The 20,804-nt window shown below is 39.6% G+C and overlaps 1 protein-coding gene across 4 annotated transcripts in view; it reads right to left on the bottom strand.

Moving 5' to 3' along the window:
- The window catches only part of SNX27 (sorting nexin 27), a 64,810-nt gene extending 44,036 nt beyond the window's left edge, over positions 1 to 20,774 (bottom strand). The window contains exon 1 of one of the 4 annotated variants that reach the window (XM_078072433.1): positions 20,318 to 20,774. In XM_078072433.1, coding sequence (XP_077928559.1) covers positions 20,318 to 20,628 — 311 coding nt within the window. In that variant the 5' untranslated portion in view covers positions 20,629 to 20,774. The remainder of the gene's footprint in view (positions 1 to 20,317) is intronic. The other 3 variants (XM_036118750.2, XM_078072434.1, XM_078072435.1) reach the window with 3 other exon arrangements.
- Between the last annotated feature and the right edge of the window lie 30 nt (positions 20,775 to 20,804).

The raw sequence follows: 20,804 nt of genomic DNA on the forward strand, positions 1-20,804 counted from the left end.
TTTCAATGCACACTTCCTCCACCCATTCAGTTTTCAAGTTAGAATACACTGTTCCTGGGTCACTCAAAAAACAAGCCCCGAAAGTCATCAGAGAAACCTAAGTGGGGCTTACTCCAATAGCCAGGGAGCAAGGGAGCTTGCTCAGTTTCACTTCTTTACGAGAAAGACCAAGCTTCAAATTGGCTATCACCCCAAAAACCTCTTTTTAAAAAAATAAATAAATAAAGACAGGAACGAACTACCAGTGTCACATTCTAAACACACTTGCTAATGTTTATTTAGTTCAACTATAAAAGGAATGCTATACATTCCACAATTTAATACAAGGCTGGAAATTCCTTCATTCTTCAGAGAATGAAATGAGGTCAGTAAAAACCCCAGGACGTTTAATTTCAAAAAGGGCCCTCCCTCCTCAAGAATTAAGAGGCCTTCACAATCATAAAAATGTTTATATGATATCCTTTTTTCCACAAGAATGCCACTCTACCAAGCTCAAATTAAGTGTGGCCCAATTTGGACAATTATAATAAAGACATAAAAGAATACTATAAATTCTGCAATAAAGGAAACTTCCAGCAGTAGAATTCTGGTTCAAAGCATGGGTTTTAGAGTCAGACAGACTTGGGTTTGAGTACCACTTGTGCGATTTAACAGATGAGACATTGATAAATTATTCAATCTCACTAAACCTCAGTTTCCTAATCCATAAAATGGTGCTAATAATACCTATAGCTAACAGAATGAGAACTAAAATGAGATAAAGCTCTAGAACATGGTAACCACTCAATAAATGATAGCTATTCGTGTGACAGTATTTTTATCAGCTGGGCAAGCAGGTTAGTAGCATGTTGGCCTCCTGATGACACAAATCCTTCCTATCACCTTTGTCAAAACTCAATCTCCCTTGTCTTTCTTTTGTCTTTGTAATATAATCTAGCTGGAATTCATTTGAAAAAAAGATTGAGCTCTCAACCTACGCCGACCCATCACAAAAAGGGAATCCCCTTCATAAGACCACTGCATCAGAGAACCACCTAGTCCTACACCACACAAAAGTAACTACTGCCCAATGGGTCCTACTCATCTATGTTCTTCCATAAAGAAAGGGAACGACTTAAACACACTATCAAAACATTTTCAGCAGATATGTGATTAAACAAATACAGCAAGATGTTAATTATAAAATCTAAGCGGTAGGTATGCAGGTATTCACTGGGCATTTCCTTCAACTTTTCGGTATGTTTGAAATTTTTCATAATAAAATGTGAGCGGAAAAAAAAGAAGGCTAGTAAAAAACCCAACAATCCACAAGTAAGACCAAAATTTTGTTTCTTTAGGTAACTAGAGGATACCTAAAACTTACTTTGTGTTTTCAGCATTATAAAAATATACCTAACAATTTTAATAAAATTCTCATTTTTTACATAAGACCAAAATCTGGTCCAATCAGAGGCCTTTAGCTAGCTAGCAGGGGTGGCTTTAGACAAGACTTTTGTTCAACTAAAGTTAGCCAGCTGGGGAAATGGTAAAGCTAATATAAACACTCTGAAAAGCAGGGCGGAAAAAAGCTCTAAATTGTCAGGATCTGTATACTGTAAAGGAAGCTGTATATACTGAAACTAAATATGGATGGAAATATGACAAGAGCCAATCACTAAATGTACCACAGCAAGGAGCCATTGTGTGTGGTAAGCAGAATACTATCTTGGCCCCCTGTGACATTCAAGAAAGCAATTAAAGGACAATTAGTCCCTCAGAGGCAGCCTGTAAAAAAACAGACAATAAATTCCTATAACTGCAAGCAATATGATATAAATTTCAATTATGTCAATTAAAACAAAGTGGCTACATGTCCACAAGAATGGTTTAAATAAAAAAGAGGACAAAACCAAGTTTTGCCAAAGATGTAGAAGAACTGGAATTCTCATACATTGCTGATGGGAGCATAAAACAAAAACAATCTGGCAATTTCTTATAAAATTAAACATATATTTACCTAATAATGCCATTCCTAGGTATTTATCCAAGAGAAATGAAAATATACCCACACAAACAATTGCTGTTCAATGTTCACTGAGGCTTTATTCATAATAGTCCAAAGCTAAAAACAGCCCAGTATCTATCAAAAGGTGAACAGATAAAAAAAAATTGTGGCATATTCATGCAAGGGACTATTACTCAGCAGTAAAAAGGACCAAAGTACTGATATCCACAACAACATGGATGAATCTCAAAAACACAATGAGCAAAAGAAGTGAGACAGAAAAGGGTCTGATTGATTTGATTCCATCTATTTGAAGTACCAGAATAGGTAAAACTATTCTACAGTGGTAAAAATCAGATCAGTGGCTGTCTGGGGGGGGCAGGGGTAAATACTGAATGCAAAGGAACACAAGGAAGCTTTCAGAAATGATGGAAGTGTTCTATATCTTGATTGGGGTGGTGGTTAAATGGGTCTAAACCTTTGTCAAAACTCAAACTCTGCACTTAAGCTGTGTGCATCTGACCATATGTAAATTAAACCTCAATAAAGTTGACTGGCTCAGTAGGTGGGGCATGTGACTCTTGATCTCAGGGTTGTGAGTTCAAGCCCCACGTTGGATATAGATACTTTAAAATCTTTAAAAAAAAAAAAAAAATTTAAGCATGCGATTCTTGATCTCAGGATCATGAGTTCAAGCCCCACACTAGGTGTAGAGATAACTTAAAAATTAAATCTTAAAAAAATAAAAATTATTATACAATATCCTCATTTATAAATGTGAAATAGTAGTCCATCATCAGAGTGAAACATAATCCCTATTCTACTTTTAGATTACTCTGAATAAAGACATTCAAGTACATCAAGCAAACGGACCATACAATTCTTTTTCCGGTTTTTTATTTTTAGGATTTATTTGAGAGAGAGCGCGAGCAAGCATGGGATGGAGCACAGTGGGAGGGAGAGGAAGAGGGGGAGAGAATCTCTAGAAGACTCTGCACTGAACACAAGCCCGATGCAGAGCTCAATTGCATGACCCTGAGATCACAACCCGAGCCAAAACCAAGAGTCAGACGCTTAACTGACTGAGCTACCCAGGCACCCCTGGACCAATTATTCTTTAAAAATATCTATATCTATAAAATCTATATGCAACATTACATGGAAAAGTCCTTATATTATGTTAAATGCAAAATATTGTCTATTGTGATGAGCACGTAAAATATTTTCACCCAAGAAAAGGCACAATGTGTAAAATATTGGCCCAAACATATTTCTTTGTTCAGGGCCAAATAGTTGAGTTAGGGTGACTAGAACTATGAGCAGTTTTTAAAAATTTTACGTACCTGTTATTTCTTCAATTACACAAAGCTTTTTAAACAACCTCCCTACTTTCTCCACAATAGATCTTCTTAGAAATTGGGTGAAGACTCACAAGTTGGAGAAAACAGACCCCTGACACATCAGAAGAGAGACCCTTACTTTGACTTTTCACTGGTTCATTGCCCAGTTAGTGGGTACACAACAATACTAGACACTAGACTAAAAAACAAGTAACTACTCTATTGAAATTTGAAGATCTGTCCTTGCTAATTTTGCAGTTAAGGCATCTGACTGGCTTAGATCGGCTCCTTTTCATCTAACTCCACCTCCTTGCTATCTTACTTTAGGCAAACAATCAAGTCAGGGAATATTTTTATTGAGTAACTGTCTTAGCAATCAGGCTGTACTTTGCCCTTAAACTCTTGAGATAAGAGATTCAAACATGTGTAAGCCGAATATAGCTAAAAGTGAAGCTTGGATGCATCTACACAAAATTACTAGTCTGGACCACTAAATAAAGAAATTTTTTGGAATTTGTTTCAAAAATAATAGCATTTTGTTTCAGAAATAATAACATTTTGCAACTTACATTTTAAAACACCTAATTTATTGATAGGAAAAGAGAAGTATAACTAGAGAATGTAAATGGCCAAAGGTTTCTAAAATGTTTGAGCTTCTTCCAATAAACAGCAAATCTTGTCAACAATTTAAAAAGTGCAAAATTATTATCTCAATACTTTTTATTTATTTATTTTTTAAAGATTTTATTTATTTATTTGACAGAGAAAGACACAGCGAGAGAGGAAACACAAGCAGGGGGAGCAGGAGAGGGAGAAGCAGGCTCCCCACAGAGTAGGGAGGCCGATGTGGGGCTCGATCCCAGGACCCTGGGATCATGACCTGAGCCGAAGGCAGACACTTAACGACTGAGCCACCCTGTTCTTATATTTTCAATTAAAACGGCATTACTGAAAAATTTATCCGAAGGAAAACATCAAAATAGGAGCTCCGAGAGAGCAAGAACTTTACCTTTGCATGTAGACCACTCTCAAGTATATGTTGAAAGAAAAAATGAAATAATCCTGAACAAAGAAAAAGATCGTTTCCAAATTTCTGTTCTTATAAAAAGTCAACAATAGAGGGATGAATAGTTAAAATTATAGCACAAATTAACTATAAAGCAATCATTTAAAATTATAGAGATGAAGAAAATATCTAGAAATATGTTTGGGCCAATATTATGTTAAAAAGTGGATTATAGGGGCACCTGCGTGCCTGCTTCTCCCTCTCCCTCTGTTGCTCCCCCTGCTTGTGCTCTCTACCTCTGTCAAATAAATAATCTTTTTTTTTAAAAAGTGGATTCTAAAATGCAACTGCTAAAAGGTAACATAGGAGAAAATCTAGGATATGGCAGAGATTTTAGGTACAACAACAAAAACATGATCTATGAAAGAAAAAGTTGCTAGGCTGAACTTTATTAAAATTAGAAACTTTTGCTCTGTGAAAGATACTGTTTAGAGAATGAAAAACAAGCCACAGCCTGGGGGAAAAACATACGGAAAATGCATATCTGATAAAGGACTGTATCCAAAATATAGAATGAACTCTTAAAACTCAACAATAAAAAAACAAACCCAATTACAAACTGGACAAAAGATATGAACAGACACCTCACCAAAGAAGATTTACAGATGGCAAGTAAGAATATGAAAAGTGGGGCACCTGGGTGGCTCAGTGGGTTAAGTGTCTGCCTTCAGCTCAGGTCATGATCCCAGGGTCCTGGGATCAAGCCCCATGTCAGGCTCCCTGCTCAATGGAGCCTGCTTCTCCCTCTCCCTCTGCTGCTCCCCCTGCTTGTGCTCTTGCTCTCTCTCTCTGTCAAATAAATAAAATCTAGGGGAAAAAAAGAATATGAAAATTCACTCAACATCATTCATCATTAGAGAACTGCAAATCAAAACAAGATACTACACACCTATTTGAATAGCTAAAATCCAAAAAAACAAATGACACCAAATGCCGGTGAGGATGTGGAACAAGAGCAACTCATTCATTGTTGGTGGGAATGCAAAACGGTATGGCCACTTTGGAATACAGACTGATAGTTTCTTAAAAAGCCAAATGTAGTCTCAACCATAAGATCCAGCAATCACACTACTACGTATTCACCCAATTGACTTGAAAGCTTATATTTACACAAAAACCCACACACAAGTGTTTACACCGGCTTTATTCATAATTGCCAAAACCTGAAAGCAACCAAGATATGCTTTTTAAGTGAATGGACAAACAAAACTGTGGTACATCCCGTCAATGGAATATTATTCAGCTATAAAAAGAAATGAACTATCAAGTCACAGAAGACACGGTGTAGGGGGAGAGACCTTAAATGCATATTGCTATGGGAAAGATAATCTGAAAAGGCTATATACTGTATGACTCCGATTATACGACATTCTATAAAATGCAAAGATCAGTGTGTTGCCAGGGGCGTGGAGGGAGGGGAAGCATGAATAAGTGAAGCACAGGGGATTTTTAGGGCAGTGAAACTATTTTGTATGACACTGTAACAGCACAAACACGACATAATGCATTTGTCAAAACTTATGAAACTTTACAACACAAAGAGTAAACCTTAATGTATGCAAATTAAAAAAAAAAAATCAGCTAGTAGGTTGGGAATCCCAGACTGTGACAAGAGAATCTAACTGTATTTCAAAAGTATTTCAAACAATCTCACTAAAGGGGGTAGGGGGGAAAGGTACAGACCTAAGTAACTGAAATGAATTCTGTAAGATAAAGGCAAAAGGGACTGCACGTAAGTACTGTACTCTAGTCGATAAAATTGCTTCCCCAGAGTACAAGTTAACAATTGCTATATATGTATACTGGAATTGAACAATTAAGTAAATGAATGGTGAACGTGGGGAGCCAATTTTCTCACTGTTGAAGTGGAAATGTACAGATCTGCAAGGGAGGGTGACAAAAAAATCCATATGGTAATGGAGTAAAGCTACAGTATCAGTAAGAACTCATGTTTAATTAAATATAGATAAAGATAGTTACATATAGAAATATTTATAGACATGTGTACATACAGGGGTTAATATACACACATATATTCTTTTGCTGTCAGCTGAGAGGACCTGAAAGAAGTTATACCCTAGTAGCTACCACCACATCTACTGCCCAGATCTTGCTTTCTAATACCATTCCCCCATAAAAAGAACTAGGACCCTTTGGAGAAATGGTTGATTCTAGGATTGGGGCATGAAATACACAAGATGAGCCCAGAGCCTTTTGTAGTGCCAGAAAGTAAAGAAGTACTCAAATACAAAACAAAACAAAACAACCCAAACATTAATGGGGGTGTATGGCAAAAGGCACAGGGACCAACTGAAAGACCTACCCATGGTCAAAGCTGGAACAACTGGAGCAATAAAATAAAGCAGTACTGGTTTATGGGTTGTATCCATGAGCCCATAATGATATAAATGACTGAATATATTAATACATGGGGGAGAAGAGGCACCCTTCTCCTATGCAGAACAATTCTAAATTATACAGATACTACACTCTAGAGGAGGGAAGCGTAACTCCCCGCTCCTTAAGTGTAAGCTGCATAGAGTGTGACTCCTATCCAAAGAGTACAGTAGGGGAGAGGGGCTGCGGAGAATAACTTTACAGTGTAGAAACCTGACAAACATGACTTCAGCCAGATGATCAACATCACAAATCATAATGACAGTATGTACTCTTCATATGAACTAATGAAAATGGTACTTTATCTCTATAATATTCCTCCCCCCCAAAACAAAACCCCAGTCTAATTGTGGGGGAAAAAAAAAAAAAAACAGACAAATTCCAATAGTCAGGCATCCTATAATACACCTGACCAATACTCAAAACTCAAGGTCATCAATACTCAAGGTCATCAAAAACACAGAAAGACTGAGAAATTGTCACAGCCAAAATGAGCTTAAAAAGACATGACAACTAAATGTAATGTGGTATCCTGGATGGGATCCTGGAACAGAAAGACATTAGGACTAGACACTAAAGAAATGTGAACAAACTATGGGCTTAAGTTAGTAATAACATATCAATATTGGTTCATTAATTTAAACAAATGGCCCATACTCATGTAAGATGTTCATAAAAGGAAAAACTATATGGTGGAGGTGGGAGAAGGATATATGGGAAATGTCTGATTTTTTTTGTAAATCAAACTGTTCTGGAAAATAAAGTATTAACTTTAAAAATTAGATTACAAATTACATATAACAGTATGATTTCAACTTCATATAAGATGCCTAAATAAAAGACAGCCAAAATACCAAAAGTCGTTTTGTTAGGATGATAAGATGAGGGATTATTTTTCTTTTCCTTACTCTCCAAATTTTCTCTAACATATGACAATATTTTATAATTTAAAGAATGAATTTTATACCACTACACACCTAGTAGAATGACCAAAATCTAGACCACTGACAACATCAAATGATGGCAAGGATATGGATTAACAGAAACGCTCCTTCATTGCTGGTGGGGATGCCAAATGGTACAGCCACTTTGGAAGACAGTTTGGTAGCTTCTTACAAACTAACATACTCTTACCACCTGAATTAGCAATTGTCCTCCTTGGTATTACCCAAGGGAGTTGAAAACTTGTCTACACAAAAACCTGCACACAGATGTTTATAGAGGCTTTATTCATAATTACCAAAACTTGAAAACAACCAAATGTCCTTCAGTAGAGGAATGGATAAACTGCGGTACATACAGCTAATTTCCTAAGGGCAAGGACTACATGTTATTCAGCTTTCTATCTCCAGTGTCTAATCCCATGTTCATCAGATAGTAAGCACTCATTAAAATTTTTCCCTGAGGGGCACCTAGGTGGCTCAGTCCGTTAAGTGTCTGCTTTCAGCTCAGGTCATGATCCCAGGATCCTGGGATAGAGTCCCACATCGGGCTCCCTGCTCAGGGGGGAGCCTGCTTCTACCTCTCCCTCTGCTGCTCCCCCTGCTTGTACTCTCTCTCTCTGTCAATCAATAAAATCTTTAAAAAAAATTTTTTTCCCTGAATGAATGAAAAAATTATTAAGGCTAGCACGAAAAACATTCAATAATGGTTTTCCTTCAGGCACTTCCGTAATTCCACTCCTTATTTTTAACTTTTATACTGGTTTCACTGTTTAGGGGGAAGTACTAAAAACATTATGCAAGCTCTACATTTTTCAAACTTTAGTATTAGTGATCATTTTGTTTTCTTTTTTTTTTTTTTTTTTTTTAAGATTTTATTTATTTGCGAGAGAGAGAATGAGAGACAGAGAGCATGAGAGGGAGGAGGGTCAGAGGGAGAAGCAGACTCCCCGCTGAGCAGGGAGCCCGATGTGGGACTCGATCCCGGGACTCCAGGATCATGACCTGAGCCGAAGGCAGTCGCTTAACCAACTGAGCCACCCAGGCGCCCCTATTTTGTTTTCTATTATGGGAGGTAGTAGAAATAATGCTTAAGAGTAAAATATGGCATTCAATTACTTAAGCAATTTCAAAGTGAGGCTATGTTTTCTTTTACTCAAATGTATTGAAAATAAAAGTAACTAATTGTTGTTATTTATTTTTAAATATAAACACTGACTCCAAGGATAGCAAAATGAGGTAAGAAGGATTAAGAAATAAACATGTTGACATTTAAAAAGCGAGTCTTTATTTCATGTGAGTTCTGGGAATAATCTATTGTAATTACACTGTTTCATCTCATGAAAACAAAATGCACCACACTTAGTATGAAAAAATTTAAGCACAATGGGTTTCCTCACATGACAGAGGCTAAAGAATTACCAGTAAGGTCTTAAAGAAAGTTCTGATACTAAAACTATATACAGCATTGACTTATTTTGTTTTGATAGGACTGGTTTTCCATTTTTGTCTTTAAACATTTGATCAGCATGTAGTAACGCATGGTTCTATTTAAAGTAAGGCTGGTGAAAACTGGGTTACTTCTTTACACTGTGGGATAATGAATGTTAGACAGGGGTAAGAAAGTTGCTACCAGCCATTATGGTTTCCCTAGCCTGACATAGCTTCCTATGTACACTACTATTGCTGAGAACCCCTCCCTCAGTTACTGACCAGTAAACAAACATAATCAGTTTTAAATCATTTCCCAACACCAATTCAAAGAGTTTGAGATCTGCTATATTTTGAACCATTGCCCTACATGGCCAATTTAAATGCAACCCCCAAATGTTTTTAATTTGGTATACTGATCACAGTGAAAGTTAATTAAAGAATAAAATCTACCAGCTTTATCAACAACTTTAGTTTGCAAGTAACACAAATTACCAAAGAAGGAATCTTAATTTTTTTAAAGTTCTATTTCACTACTATTTCTGGATTACTACATAATGTGATTAAAAGCATGACTCGTCCTGTGATCTGGTAAGTTTGTTCTAGGACAACAGCCTACACCCTGAATCCTAATAGCTATTTCCTAAATATTCAACTACTCTCAAGAGGTACTATACACGAGTGTATAGAAAGAAGTGTAGAGGGGCGCCTGGGTGGCTCAGTTGGTTAAGCACCTGCCTTTGGCTCAGGTCATGATCCCAGGGTCCTGGGATCTGGCCCATATCAGGCTCCTTGCTCGGCGGGGAGCCAGCTTCTCCCTCTCCCTGCCACTCCCCCTGCTTGTGCTCTCTCTTTCTCTGTCAAATGGATGAATAAAATCTTTAAAAAAAAAAAAAAAGAAAAGAAAGAAGTGTAGATCTATCAGCTCAAAATACCTTCATCTATGACAGATAGCCTTTAAAAATCTGTAACAACAACAAAAATTAGTAACAACAGATATTATTTTGTCCTTTAGCAGTCAAATACCATCCTTTAATCCAAATTAAATGTGGGCAATTTCTCTTAGAAGCTGAGGAACACAGAATACAGTTTCTGTAAACTGTAGTCTATTTCAACACATTGAACAAGAAGAAAGGTACAGTAAGACCTTTTCTGAATCAGCAATATAAAGGATAACTGGGTAGGGCAGGGAAATCTAAAATAATCTACCAGCCCGTAACTCATAAAAGTGTCACATTTCCTTAGATTCAACATACCAGCCAGAGAACAAAACTCATTGCTGTGTCCAAGTAAAGATAGATAGAGGTTACATATCTTGAGAAAACAGATCCAAAAAGTAGTTTTTAACCCTACCAAAATCAAAAATGACAATAATATTGGGTAAAAAAAATTAAGTAACCCATGGTGCATTCAGTAGACAAACGACACACTTTACAAGTTACAAACTTTATAGATGATTAAATTGATGAGCAAAAGAAGTGGAAGAAGTTTCCAAAACTTTCACATTTTCCAAGATCACCAAAAATTAATTTAATCAATCTCCCAATTTTTAAAACATACTAAATAAACATAACTAAAACTAGATAGACATATAAATATAAAAGTACTGCAGTATTTGGGGGGAAAAAAGACAACTTCCTGGTTAATCTCCTTGAATAGTTCTCTAAGAGTAATCAGCTGCTTGAACACAGCTGGGAGAATATCCACACAAGCAGCTGACTCTCTGCAGACACACTGTATTTTTCCAAAGAGAAGTAAACTAATTACTTGTGTTTCACGTCCATAGAATACATAGATCTGTCATTCTGGTTTTGCTCTGAGGTCTGACACAAGAATCTACACTTTCAGATAGCTTAAGCAAAAACAAATCATTTTTTAAAAGATGTTTTCATAACTTACGTTCATGGAAAGAAGTACCCAAAAGGATACTCAAATACAGTTCCTTACTCTGCAACTTTAATACCTTGCAGATAGGTGTATTTCCTCAACTATTATGAAAACCTTACTTGGTTAGCAGGGAGCACGCTAAGTAATAAACAAGAGACTACATACATACTACCTAGTATTTGACTAAAACCATATCACACAATTTAATCCTGAAGTACCCCTCACATTACTGAGAGAAAGCAAAAATTTACTTTGTGGTCATCACCAATTCTTATTTAAGGATCTTTGTATGGATTTTCATTCTGAAGGTAGACGGGAGGTATAAACCTTAGTACCAGGGGTGCCTGGGTGGCTCAGTTGTTAAGCATCTGCCTTCAGCTCAGGTCATGATCCCAGCGTCCTGGGATCGAGCCCCGCATCAGGCTCCCTGCTGCGCGGGAGCCTGCTTCTCCCTCTCCCACTCCCACTCCCCCTGCTTGCGTTCCCTCTCTCGCTGTCTCTTTTTAAAAATAAATAAATAAATAAAAATAAACCTTAGTACTATATTGTCTGTCTTCAGTCCCCTCAACTCCCAACAATATGCTGTATGCAGAAACAAAAGACTTAAATTAAAGGAGGCATCTTCAAATCAGAGGAGCAGACTAGGAATTCTTAGAACAGCTAAAACAGAACCTCGTAGGGCAGAGCACAGTGGGCCTGCAGCATATAAGGATCAAACTTATCAACTGTGAACACAACAGTAAGTACACTCATTTAAAACTTAAAGAGAAGTGGGGTGCCTGGGTGGCTCAGTGTGTTAAGCATCCGACTCTTGATTTCAGCTCCAGTCATGACCTCAGGGTTGTCATATCCTCATGAAGCCCCGCATGGAACCCTGCACCCAGCATGGAGTCTGCTTGAAGATTCTCTCCCTCTGTCCCTCTCACCCTGCCTCTCTCTTTTCTCTCTCTCTCCCAAATACATAAATAAATTCAAAAAAAAATAAAAACTTAAAAAGAGAAGTGGATATTCGACAAGCTGGACTAGATTGTGAGGTAAAACATATACAAATTAAAGGCAACCAGCTCCTTCACCAGCTGTTCCCAGCTCTGGGTATTAGAGCTTAGTTGTTCTTAGTTCCCTTCTTTATATAGTACAAGACAGCCCAAGAGACTAGATGCTCTGAAATTCTTCTCTGAAATTCTTCTAATTCTAATAGTGATTTTCCTCTCAGCCTTGGAAGTTATTCAACCTCTTTGGGTAAATAATTAAATAAAAACTAAATTCACAGGGAGTCCTAGGTATTAATGCACATATAATTTTATTCTGACCTCAAAAACAGAACAGAATCCAAACTTCATAGCATTGCATTCAAAGCCCTTTTTGATCTAACTTCAAGCACAACTGTCTACAAATAGCAACTTTAGATTCCTTATTATCCCAAGAGCTTTTCATATCCTCCTCCCTTTGGTCACAGTTTGCTCAGCCTATGAAATCCTTCCCCCTTCTCTGACTACTGAAATTACACTTGTCCTTCAATCAGTTTAAGAGCATTCTGTGACCAATCATCTCAACCACATTCACTCATTCCTTTAAACTTCACTGTGTTTTTCCTTTATCTCCATTAATTCATTTGCTTTACAGTAAATTGTACATTTGCCCACTGCAGTGTTAAGCTTCTCAAGGGCAGAGATGCAGGGACTCTGTGACTCATACAAGCGTAACAGTAATTTACACATAGTTTGTGCTTAATTGCAAAACCAGATGGGGTGATATTAGTGGGCCAACACCAGAAAAGTGATACCCTAATTCACTGTTTTTCAAACAGTGGATCATAACCTATTTGTCATGAAATTAATGTGGATCACCATCAGCATTCAAACAAACAAAACAAAAAACTCTGAAATACTGAACAGACTAAAAAATGCCAGGGAGCACAATAACACTACATATAGTTTTGTGAAACTTGCTTCAGGTGGGGTTTTTTTTGTATTTATATTGGTTCTAATATAAAATATATCTCTTACAGAGACTTGAAAGTTTTTTAAAAATATTTTTAAATTGCCTAAATATTTTTGGGGCACCTGGCTGGCTCAGTCAGTAGAGCATGTGACTCCTAATCTCAGGGTTGTGAGTTCAAGTTCCACGTTGGGCATGAAGCCTACTTAAAAAAAAAAAATCCTAGGGGCGCATGGGTGGCTCAAATGGTTAGGTGACTGCCTTCGGCTCAGGTCAGGATCCCAGGGTCCTGGGATCGAGCCTCACATCTGGCTCCTGGCTCAGCGGGGAGCCTGCTTCTCCCTCTCCCTCTGCCTCTCCCCCTGCTCATGCTCTCTCTCTCTCTGTCTCGAATGAATAAATAAAATCTTTAAAAAAAATTTTTTTAGGTTTTTTTTTTTTTTTTTTGCCCCAAACAAGGGCAACAAATAGCCATTTCGGCTCCCTGTCACCCATCCAATTTAACAATCAGAGAGACAGGGTAAAAATCCTAAATTTTTTTTTTTTCCATGTGTGGGGCTGGAATTGTACCACCCATATTCGGCTTTTATAAAACTGCTTGAGTAAAGCACAGAAAACATCTATATAGCTGATAGTCAAAAAGAATGATTCTAACTGGCTCTAATCTAAACCACAATATCCACTGTGTCAGTAATGCCATCATGTAACGAATAAACTCACCACAGATCGTGCTCCCAAAGCACAGGGCAGTGATCATAAATTTTAAGGGTCTCCTTGTCAATTGAGTCTCTTTGCTTATCATAAGAATTACTCCCAATGGGACTTATCTTAAAAAATAATTATCCTTGGGGCGCCTGGGTGGCTCAGTCGTTGGGCGTCTGCCTTCGGCTCAGGTCATGATTCCAGGTCCTGGGATCGAGCCCCGCATCGGGCTCCCTGCTCAGCGGGAAGCCTGCTTCTCCCTCTCCCACTCCCCGTGCTTGTATTCCCTCTCTCGCTGTGTCTCTCTCTGTCAAATAAATAAATAAAATCTTTAAAAAAAAAAAATAATAATTATCCTTGAGAGCATGGTAACAAACCCTCACCTGAAACAAACTAGTCAGTGGGGACTGAAGAGAAGCCTTCTTCATAATAATTTATATGACCTAGACACATCTTCATGTTACTAACAGATCTTTTCCTGGTAACGGCGATGTTATGGAAGTGATTTCCAAGAGAAAGATAAATGCTATTTTCAAATTTAGTTTTATTTGTTTGCTACCTCAACTACCTAGGGAATTAAAAGTATTTCCTGGGGCTGCACTTATGATTATGTCAGGCTCTCTTCATTGACAACCAATAAAAACATCAACAAACAAGGGCAACGAATAGCCATTTTGGCTCCCTGTCACCCATCCAATTTAACAATCAGAGAGACAGGGTAAATAATGATGTAAGACAGTTACATTTCACAATGGAACCAAAGCTCAACTGCTATCCAAGTTTATAGGGATGCGACTGAATTTTAAGAATTTTAAGTGACTACTCAGTCAAGAATAGTTGACTATTAACAGTCAAAAATAGCTAAGAAAACAAAGAAATGGAAAATATATTGGATTTAGAATCCAAAGACCTGGGTTTAAATCTGGTTAACATTCATTAGTGCAACACCCAGTTTCCTCTCTTATGAAAAAGGGGCAAATAATACTCACACACTCATTCAGCAAATATTTATTGAGTAATACTTTCTATGTGCCATTAGACGTTTGGCTAGGGAAACAACATAGATGTATGTAGTCCCTATCCTCAAGGAATTTATATTTTCCCTATCTCACAAGGCTGTTGTGAAGTTCAAATGTAAAAATACTATGCATATTGTAACACACTACATAAAGTGCAAAGTGAGGGGCACCTGGGTGGCTTAATTGGTTTAAAGTCTGACTCTTTTTTAATTTTGTTTATTTGAGATAGTGACAGAGAACACAAGTGGGGAGGAGAGGAAGAAGCAGGCTCCCAGCTGAGCAGGGAGCCTGTGTGGGACTCGATCCCAGGACCCTGAGATCACGACCTGAGCCGAGGGCAGACGCTTAACGGACTGAGCCACCCAGGCACCCGACTATCCAACCTCTTAATGTTGAATGTCCGACTCTTGATTTCCGCTCAGGTCATGATCTCAGGGTCATGAGATCAAGCCACGCATCCACGCTCAAAGAGAGTCGGCTTGAGGTTCTCTCTCTCCCTCTGCCCCTCCCCCGCCGTGCCCTCTCTCTCTCTCTCACTCTCTCTCTCTCTAAAATAAATAAATCTTGGGGCGCCTGGGTGGCTCAGTCGTTAAGCATCTGCCTTCAGCTAAGGTCATGATCCCAGGGTCCTGAGATCAAGCCCCGCATCGGGCTCCCTGCTCAGCGGGAAGCCTGCTTCTCCCTCTCCCACTCCTCCTGCTTGTGTTCCCTCTCTCGCTGTGTCTCTCTCTGTCAAATAAATAAATAAAATCTTTAAAAAATAAAATAAATAAATCTTGGGGCACCTAGGTGGCTCAGTCGGTTGAGCGTCTGCCTTTGGCTCAGGTCGTGATCCCAGGGTCCTAGGATCAAGCCCCAAGTCGGGCCCTCTGCTCAGCGGGAGCCTGCTTCTCCCTCTCCCTGCTACTTCCCCTGCTTGTGCTCTCTCTCTCTGTCAAATAAATAAAATCTGAAAAAAAAGAAAAAAAAAAAACCTTCAAAAAATTTTTAAAAATCTTTAATTAAAAAAAGTGCAAAGTGATATAATGATTTTATTAACTTATTCTACCTCTTCACCACTTATCTTTATTACAACATTTAGAAAGATTCAATGAAGTCTAGATGAGCAGATATAATAGTCCACTATCTTACTGAATTGATTTTCTAAGAGCTGGAGTTCAGGAGTCTAACAAATCACTATTTTTTAGTATAGTCTTAACTCATGACTCTCAATATAACCACGAAGATAAAATGAACTGAGAATTCAAGGCCCAGAACCTGCAGCGTAGCTCCAGGTATGGGTTGGGTATGTGGGTTGCAAAGGGATTAAAAAATAAAGACTTCTAGGCCCCATGCAAGACCTACTGAATCACAGATAACCCTTAAAGGATGAGCCCAAGAATCTACACTTTTGACAAACACACCCAGTGGTTTTTATGCTCACTAAAGCTTAAGAATCACTACCATAAAATTTTCTTTGATCAATAACCATGATTTCAAACACCATTTCTAAAATCTACTTGTGGAAAATCTGGGCCAAATAGAATTCATCTACAATTGAGAAAGCAGCTCCTGAGAAGGTACTTAGCAGTCAACATTAAATGACTCACACTTAATCGTAAAAATACTTCCTGTGGCACCAACCTCTTTATTCCAAACTTTCACATTAAATGAAGCTAAAAAAAAAAAAAAAGAATGCCCATGAGATATTCCTAAGTTATTACATTAAAATGAACTCCCAATAAACAAATTTATATATATATATATATGTGTGTGTGTGTGTATATATGTATATATAGAAAGAGAGAGAACTTTAATTTTTCTTATGGTTTAACTTTAACAAGGGAACCACTTCTCGGCCTTTTGGCTAAGATCAAGTGTAAGTTTAACAAGGGAAAGTTGATGGGTATATTATCTTAAAACTATGAAGAGGGAAAGCATATACTCTACCCAGGACAAATATATCATGATTTTAAATGCTTGCAAGCCAATCTTAGGGGTCCATGCTTATTAAAGACCACACTACCCAAATACCAAAGATATAAACTAGTCAATAGATAAGCCTAATCCCTTAAAAATAAAGATGGTACCACAACTGTAACCCTCCTAAGGGCACCTCTCAAGAAATCAATCAAGAGCCCTTAGAAATACTTTAACCTTTAAGAAAATTAACCTGAAGTCAAATGTTACTTCACATACTATATAATTAGTGCAAAGACATATGTATTTTGGTTCTACTTATTGAAAGCATCCCTCCAGGTATATACACATCAAAGGGAAACATTCAATATACGTTACACTGGGAAAAATTACAAGGTGGAGACTAACACTGCTAGTACAAAACTTTCCATCTGCAGTAAAATTTAGAGCCCAGAGGGCTTGTTCATATCCTACTACCAAGCCCTGCAATGTGACTCTTTCCAAACCAGTTAGAATCTAGTCAGTTCTGAAGGGAGAAAGGACAAACTGAACCATACTGAATTTAGTTTAATGACTGTTCTAAGATTCAATGAGGACAGGGCCTTTATAAGGCAGACTTTAAAAGAAATACAAAGAAATCAATGCTCTTACTTTTGTCCACGCTTTTAATCCCTTAAATCTCAAAGTTACTCGGTTCTTTTCACAACTCAATCAGTTATCCAAATGACTACAATATATGAAAATTGGAATAATTTGTGTATAACACGAAAGCATCTAAAATAGGGACAAGTCTTAGTTAAACAGCAATCATCAAGGTCCAGACATCTACCTATGACTTCATGCAAACTATGCCTACACAATAATAATCTACCTATGCCTAACCCTGATCCCACTTGGCACTTCAATAACATGCAAAACTTTCCTGGGACAATAGAGAGGTTAACTTAAGGAACTTGTAGGAGACAAAGAAAAGCCCTAAGGAGTGCTGCCTAAAGAATGCTTTAGAAAAATTTGCATCAACCTAACCAAAATCAAAACAAGTAACAGACACAGATATCCCTCAAGAATCATGTCTGTTTGGTCGCTGATTTCCTCCTCTCACTTGAAAACCTAAGGAGAAGATGCAGACTTTGGAAGAAGGAAAGAGACCGCATAGCTGAAGTCTCAGAGAATTTGCCAACTTGCTTGACTCTGTGTTGCAACTATCACCATTTCCACAGTAACAGCAAAGAAGCTTCACAGAATTTGGAAATCAAAATACAGCTGGAAGGTGAGAAACCATTGCCACGAAGAAACCATTGCCACGAAGAAGTCTCATCATCACAACCTTCTAGAGTAAGGTTCTCTAAGCAAAGAGCATTCTTTTGTCCTGCCCACTTTCTTGTCTTTTTTAAGACAGTCTCTACTCACCACCAAGTATGCGCCAAAGTTCAATGATTTCTCTCTAGAAGGAGGAATGGGCCCAGACTGGAACATGGACCTGAGGCAAGTCCCTCCATCTGTCCTAGGGGATCATCTAAAGTCTCCCTTACAGTACCTAATTTATGTGTAGACTCTGTTACAAAATCATAATAAAGGCAAGAAGCTACCAACTATGTTAGCTGATATATATACATATATATTTGAAATGATTGATCATGTTAGTTGTGGTCATCTACAGAATTATTTTTGGTTTAGTTCCTTTAGCTCTTATAAAAAGTAAATTACTTAGAACTTTATGATAAATTTACAATTTTAAATAAATACTTCAATTTTAAATTTAAAAATAAACAGCTGGATCCAAAGTTAACTTCCAAAGGGAAAGGAAAATGACAATTCCAAGAGCTTCTATCAGAAGGAAACATCAGCCACAAATTCTGAGTTATCTAGAAAGAAAAGAATTAGATGCCCAGGTATGAAGCAAAATTTTGGTCACTACTGCATTCTACATCTGAATGCCCTGGCCCCCAATATTACCAGAGAATAAGAAAAGAGCACGTAGAACATTAACGGAAAAAGCATAAATGGAAGGTTTAATAGCTCCAAACAGTTACTTTGGTGAGCTACTCTTTCTTCAGGTGGAAGGTAAGAGGAAACAGAATGAGTGAATTCCACAGAGTAGGAGTGTCAAGGATAAGGGTAGGGGGCATAAGGTAAATAAAAAGGGAGGGACGCCTCTATAGGCCAGACCTCAAGATACTAATCTCTTTGAAACCTTGAGCAAACCTACTGTTTTACTAGAGGAGAAACTGAAGGTTGTGGAAATTATAACTAAAATAACATTTATAAAAAATGAGAGAGACTTCATGAGGGCAAATCCAAGCACTGAGGGAGAGGGCAAAAGTGTGAAAAAATAAGGGTTCAGTAAAAAAGCAAGAGATACAGGATTGAAGACTGCTGGGGAGAATGGAGGTAATGAGAGCATATGCCACCTACCAGTCAACCAGCAATCACTATATAAATTTTAATACAAAGTACAAAGCCACCAAGGTAAAACCTGGATGAGAGTGGTGGAGGAGGTCTGCAGAGAAACTGCAAACCAAGGCAGCATCCTGCTAGAGCTTTAAGGGATGCAGTGGGGAAGTAAGGATGAAGGAGTATGAAGGGGGAGGGGCTGCAGTAGGGAAGAGGATGGGTTGCAGCAGCAGCAGGAGCCTAAAAAGAGAAGGGAAAGCAGTCTGGAGGAGATAAAGAATAGGATAAAGTTGAGCATGGGATCACAAGAGGATAGAGTAAGAGAGAGAATGGAAAGGGCACGCCCCGTAAAAGTAAGGAGGTCAAAGACCCAAAAGAGGGGTATAGTTTGGGGGGGGAGGAGCAGGAACGAAGGAGAGCTCCACCATAATCCTGACTAAAAAGAAGTAGGAGTATGGTGCAGAAGTCAAGACCAGAATAGGGGGGCCAGAATAGGGATGCTCTCAGAGGGATGTGAAGATGGGAGACACCAGATTCAAAATCCTGGTGTAATACGGGACAACAGTGTAAAGAAAGTACAGTGTCCAAGACACCCTCCCCCACCACCAAAACAAAACAAAAACAAAGGCTTGCATGCAAGCAAGGGTCAGAGAAGAAGGTACACTCTAGGGAGAAAGAATCCAAACGGGAGAGGAGGAAAGGCACACAAGGCAGGATAGAAAAATGCAGGGGGTGCTTAACCGCAGGAGAGGGTAACTAAGGAAAGCAAAAGGAGTGCAGTGGAGGGATGATTATTCCCGGAGGAAAAGTGGGAGCCGATCACAGGTCCTACCTACTTGGTCTAGAGGACAGAGGGACGGTCCATGGGGGTTGACGGCAGCGGTGGAAAACAAGAAACTACGATGCTAAAGATGAGAACTTGGGGAGGACGCGACAGGGGCCGGGTCAGAAAAGGAGATGCTGTCAGCGAGGGGCAGAAGTCCAGCAAGGGGCAGAAAGCAGCATGCCCGGGGGTAAAGCAAAAGGGCAGAAAAGAAGGCAGAAGAATGGGGGCAGGGGTAAAAACAGCGGGGCGCAGGGACGTAAACCGGTTACCGGGAGGGAGGTGCGGGTCGCGAAAACCCAGGGCGCAGGGAGGTTAAAGGGTCAACCCCAAGGAGGTGCGGGGCCTGAGGGGAACGGAGTCCCGAGTGCCGGTTCAGGGGCTGGAGGGGGGGAGGGGGGACGGTGCGGCCTGAGGGCGACAGGGGTAGAGGGAGATGCGGGGACGGCCGGAGGGGGCGGGGCAGGGTGGGGCGGCGGGCAGCCCAGATACTCACACCTCCAGGATGCGGTCCCCCTTGCGCACCCCGGCCCGGTCGGCCGCCCCCCCGGGCAGCACGGCGCTCACATGCTGCAGCGGCGCGTACAGCTCCCCGTTGATGCTCCGCAGTTGCCCGCCCTCGCTCACTTGGCCCCGCACGTTGAAGCCGTAACCGGACTCGGACTTGACGATGCGCACGACCCGCGGGCCGCCGCCTCCCCCGCCGCCGTTCCCGGAGCAGTGGAGCCCGGACCCCCCACCGCCGCCGCCACCTCCGTTTCTGTGAGGAGCTGAGGGGTGAATCCCTTCCCCGTCCTCGTCCGCCATCTTGCAAGCGAGCGAGCCGTACCCCCGCCCCCCTACGCCTCCACTCCCTCCTCGCGCGCGCTCGCCCTGCTTAGCAGCCGCACGACCCCCAGCGCGCGCGCCCGCTCCGCCGCCCGCGGGACCCGAGTCGGCCACAGAGCTGCCGGAGGGGGGTAAAGGGAAGGCCGGGGGCGGGG

The sequence above is a fragment of the Halichoerus grypus genome, chromosome 5 (assembly GCF_964656455.1).
Source record: "Halichoerus grypus chromosome 5, mHalGry1.hap1.1, whole genome shotgun sequence".
NCBI classification, from domain to species: Eukaryota; Metazoa; Chordata; class Mammalia; order Carnivora; family Phocidae; genus Halichoerus; species Halichoerus grypus.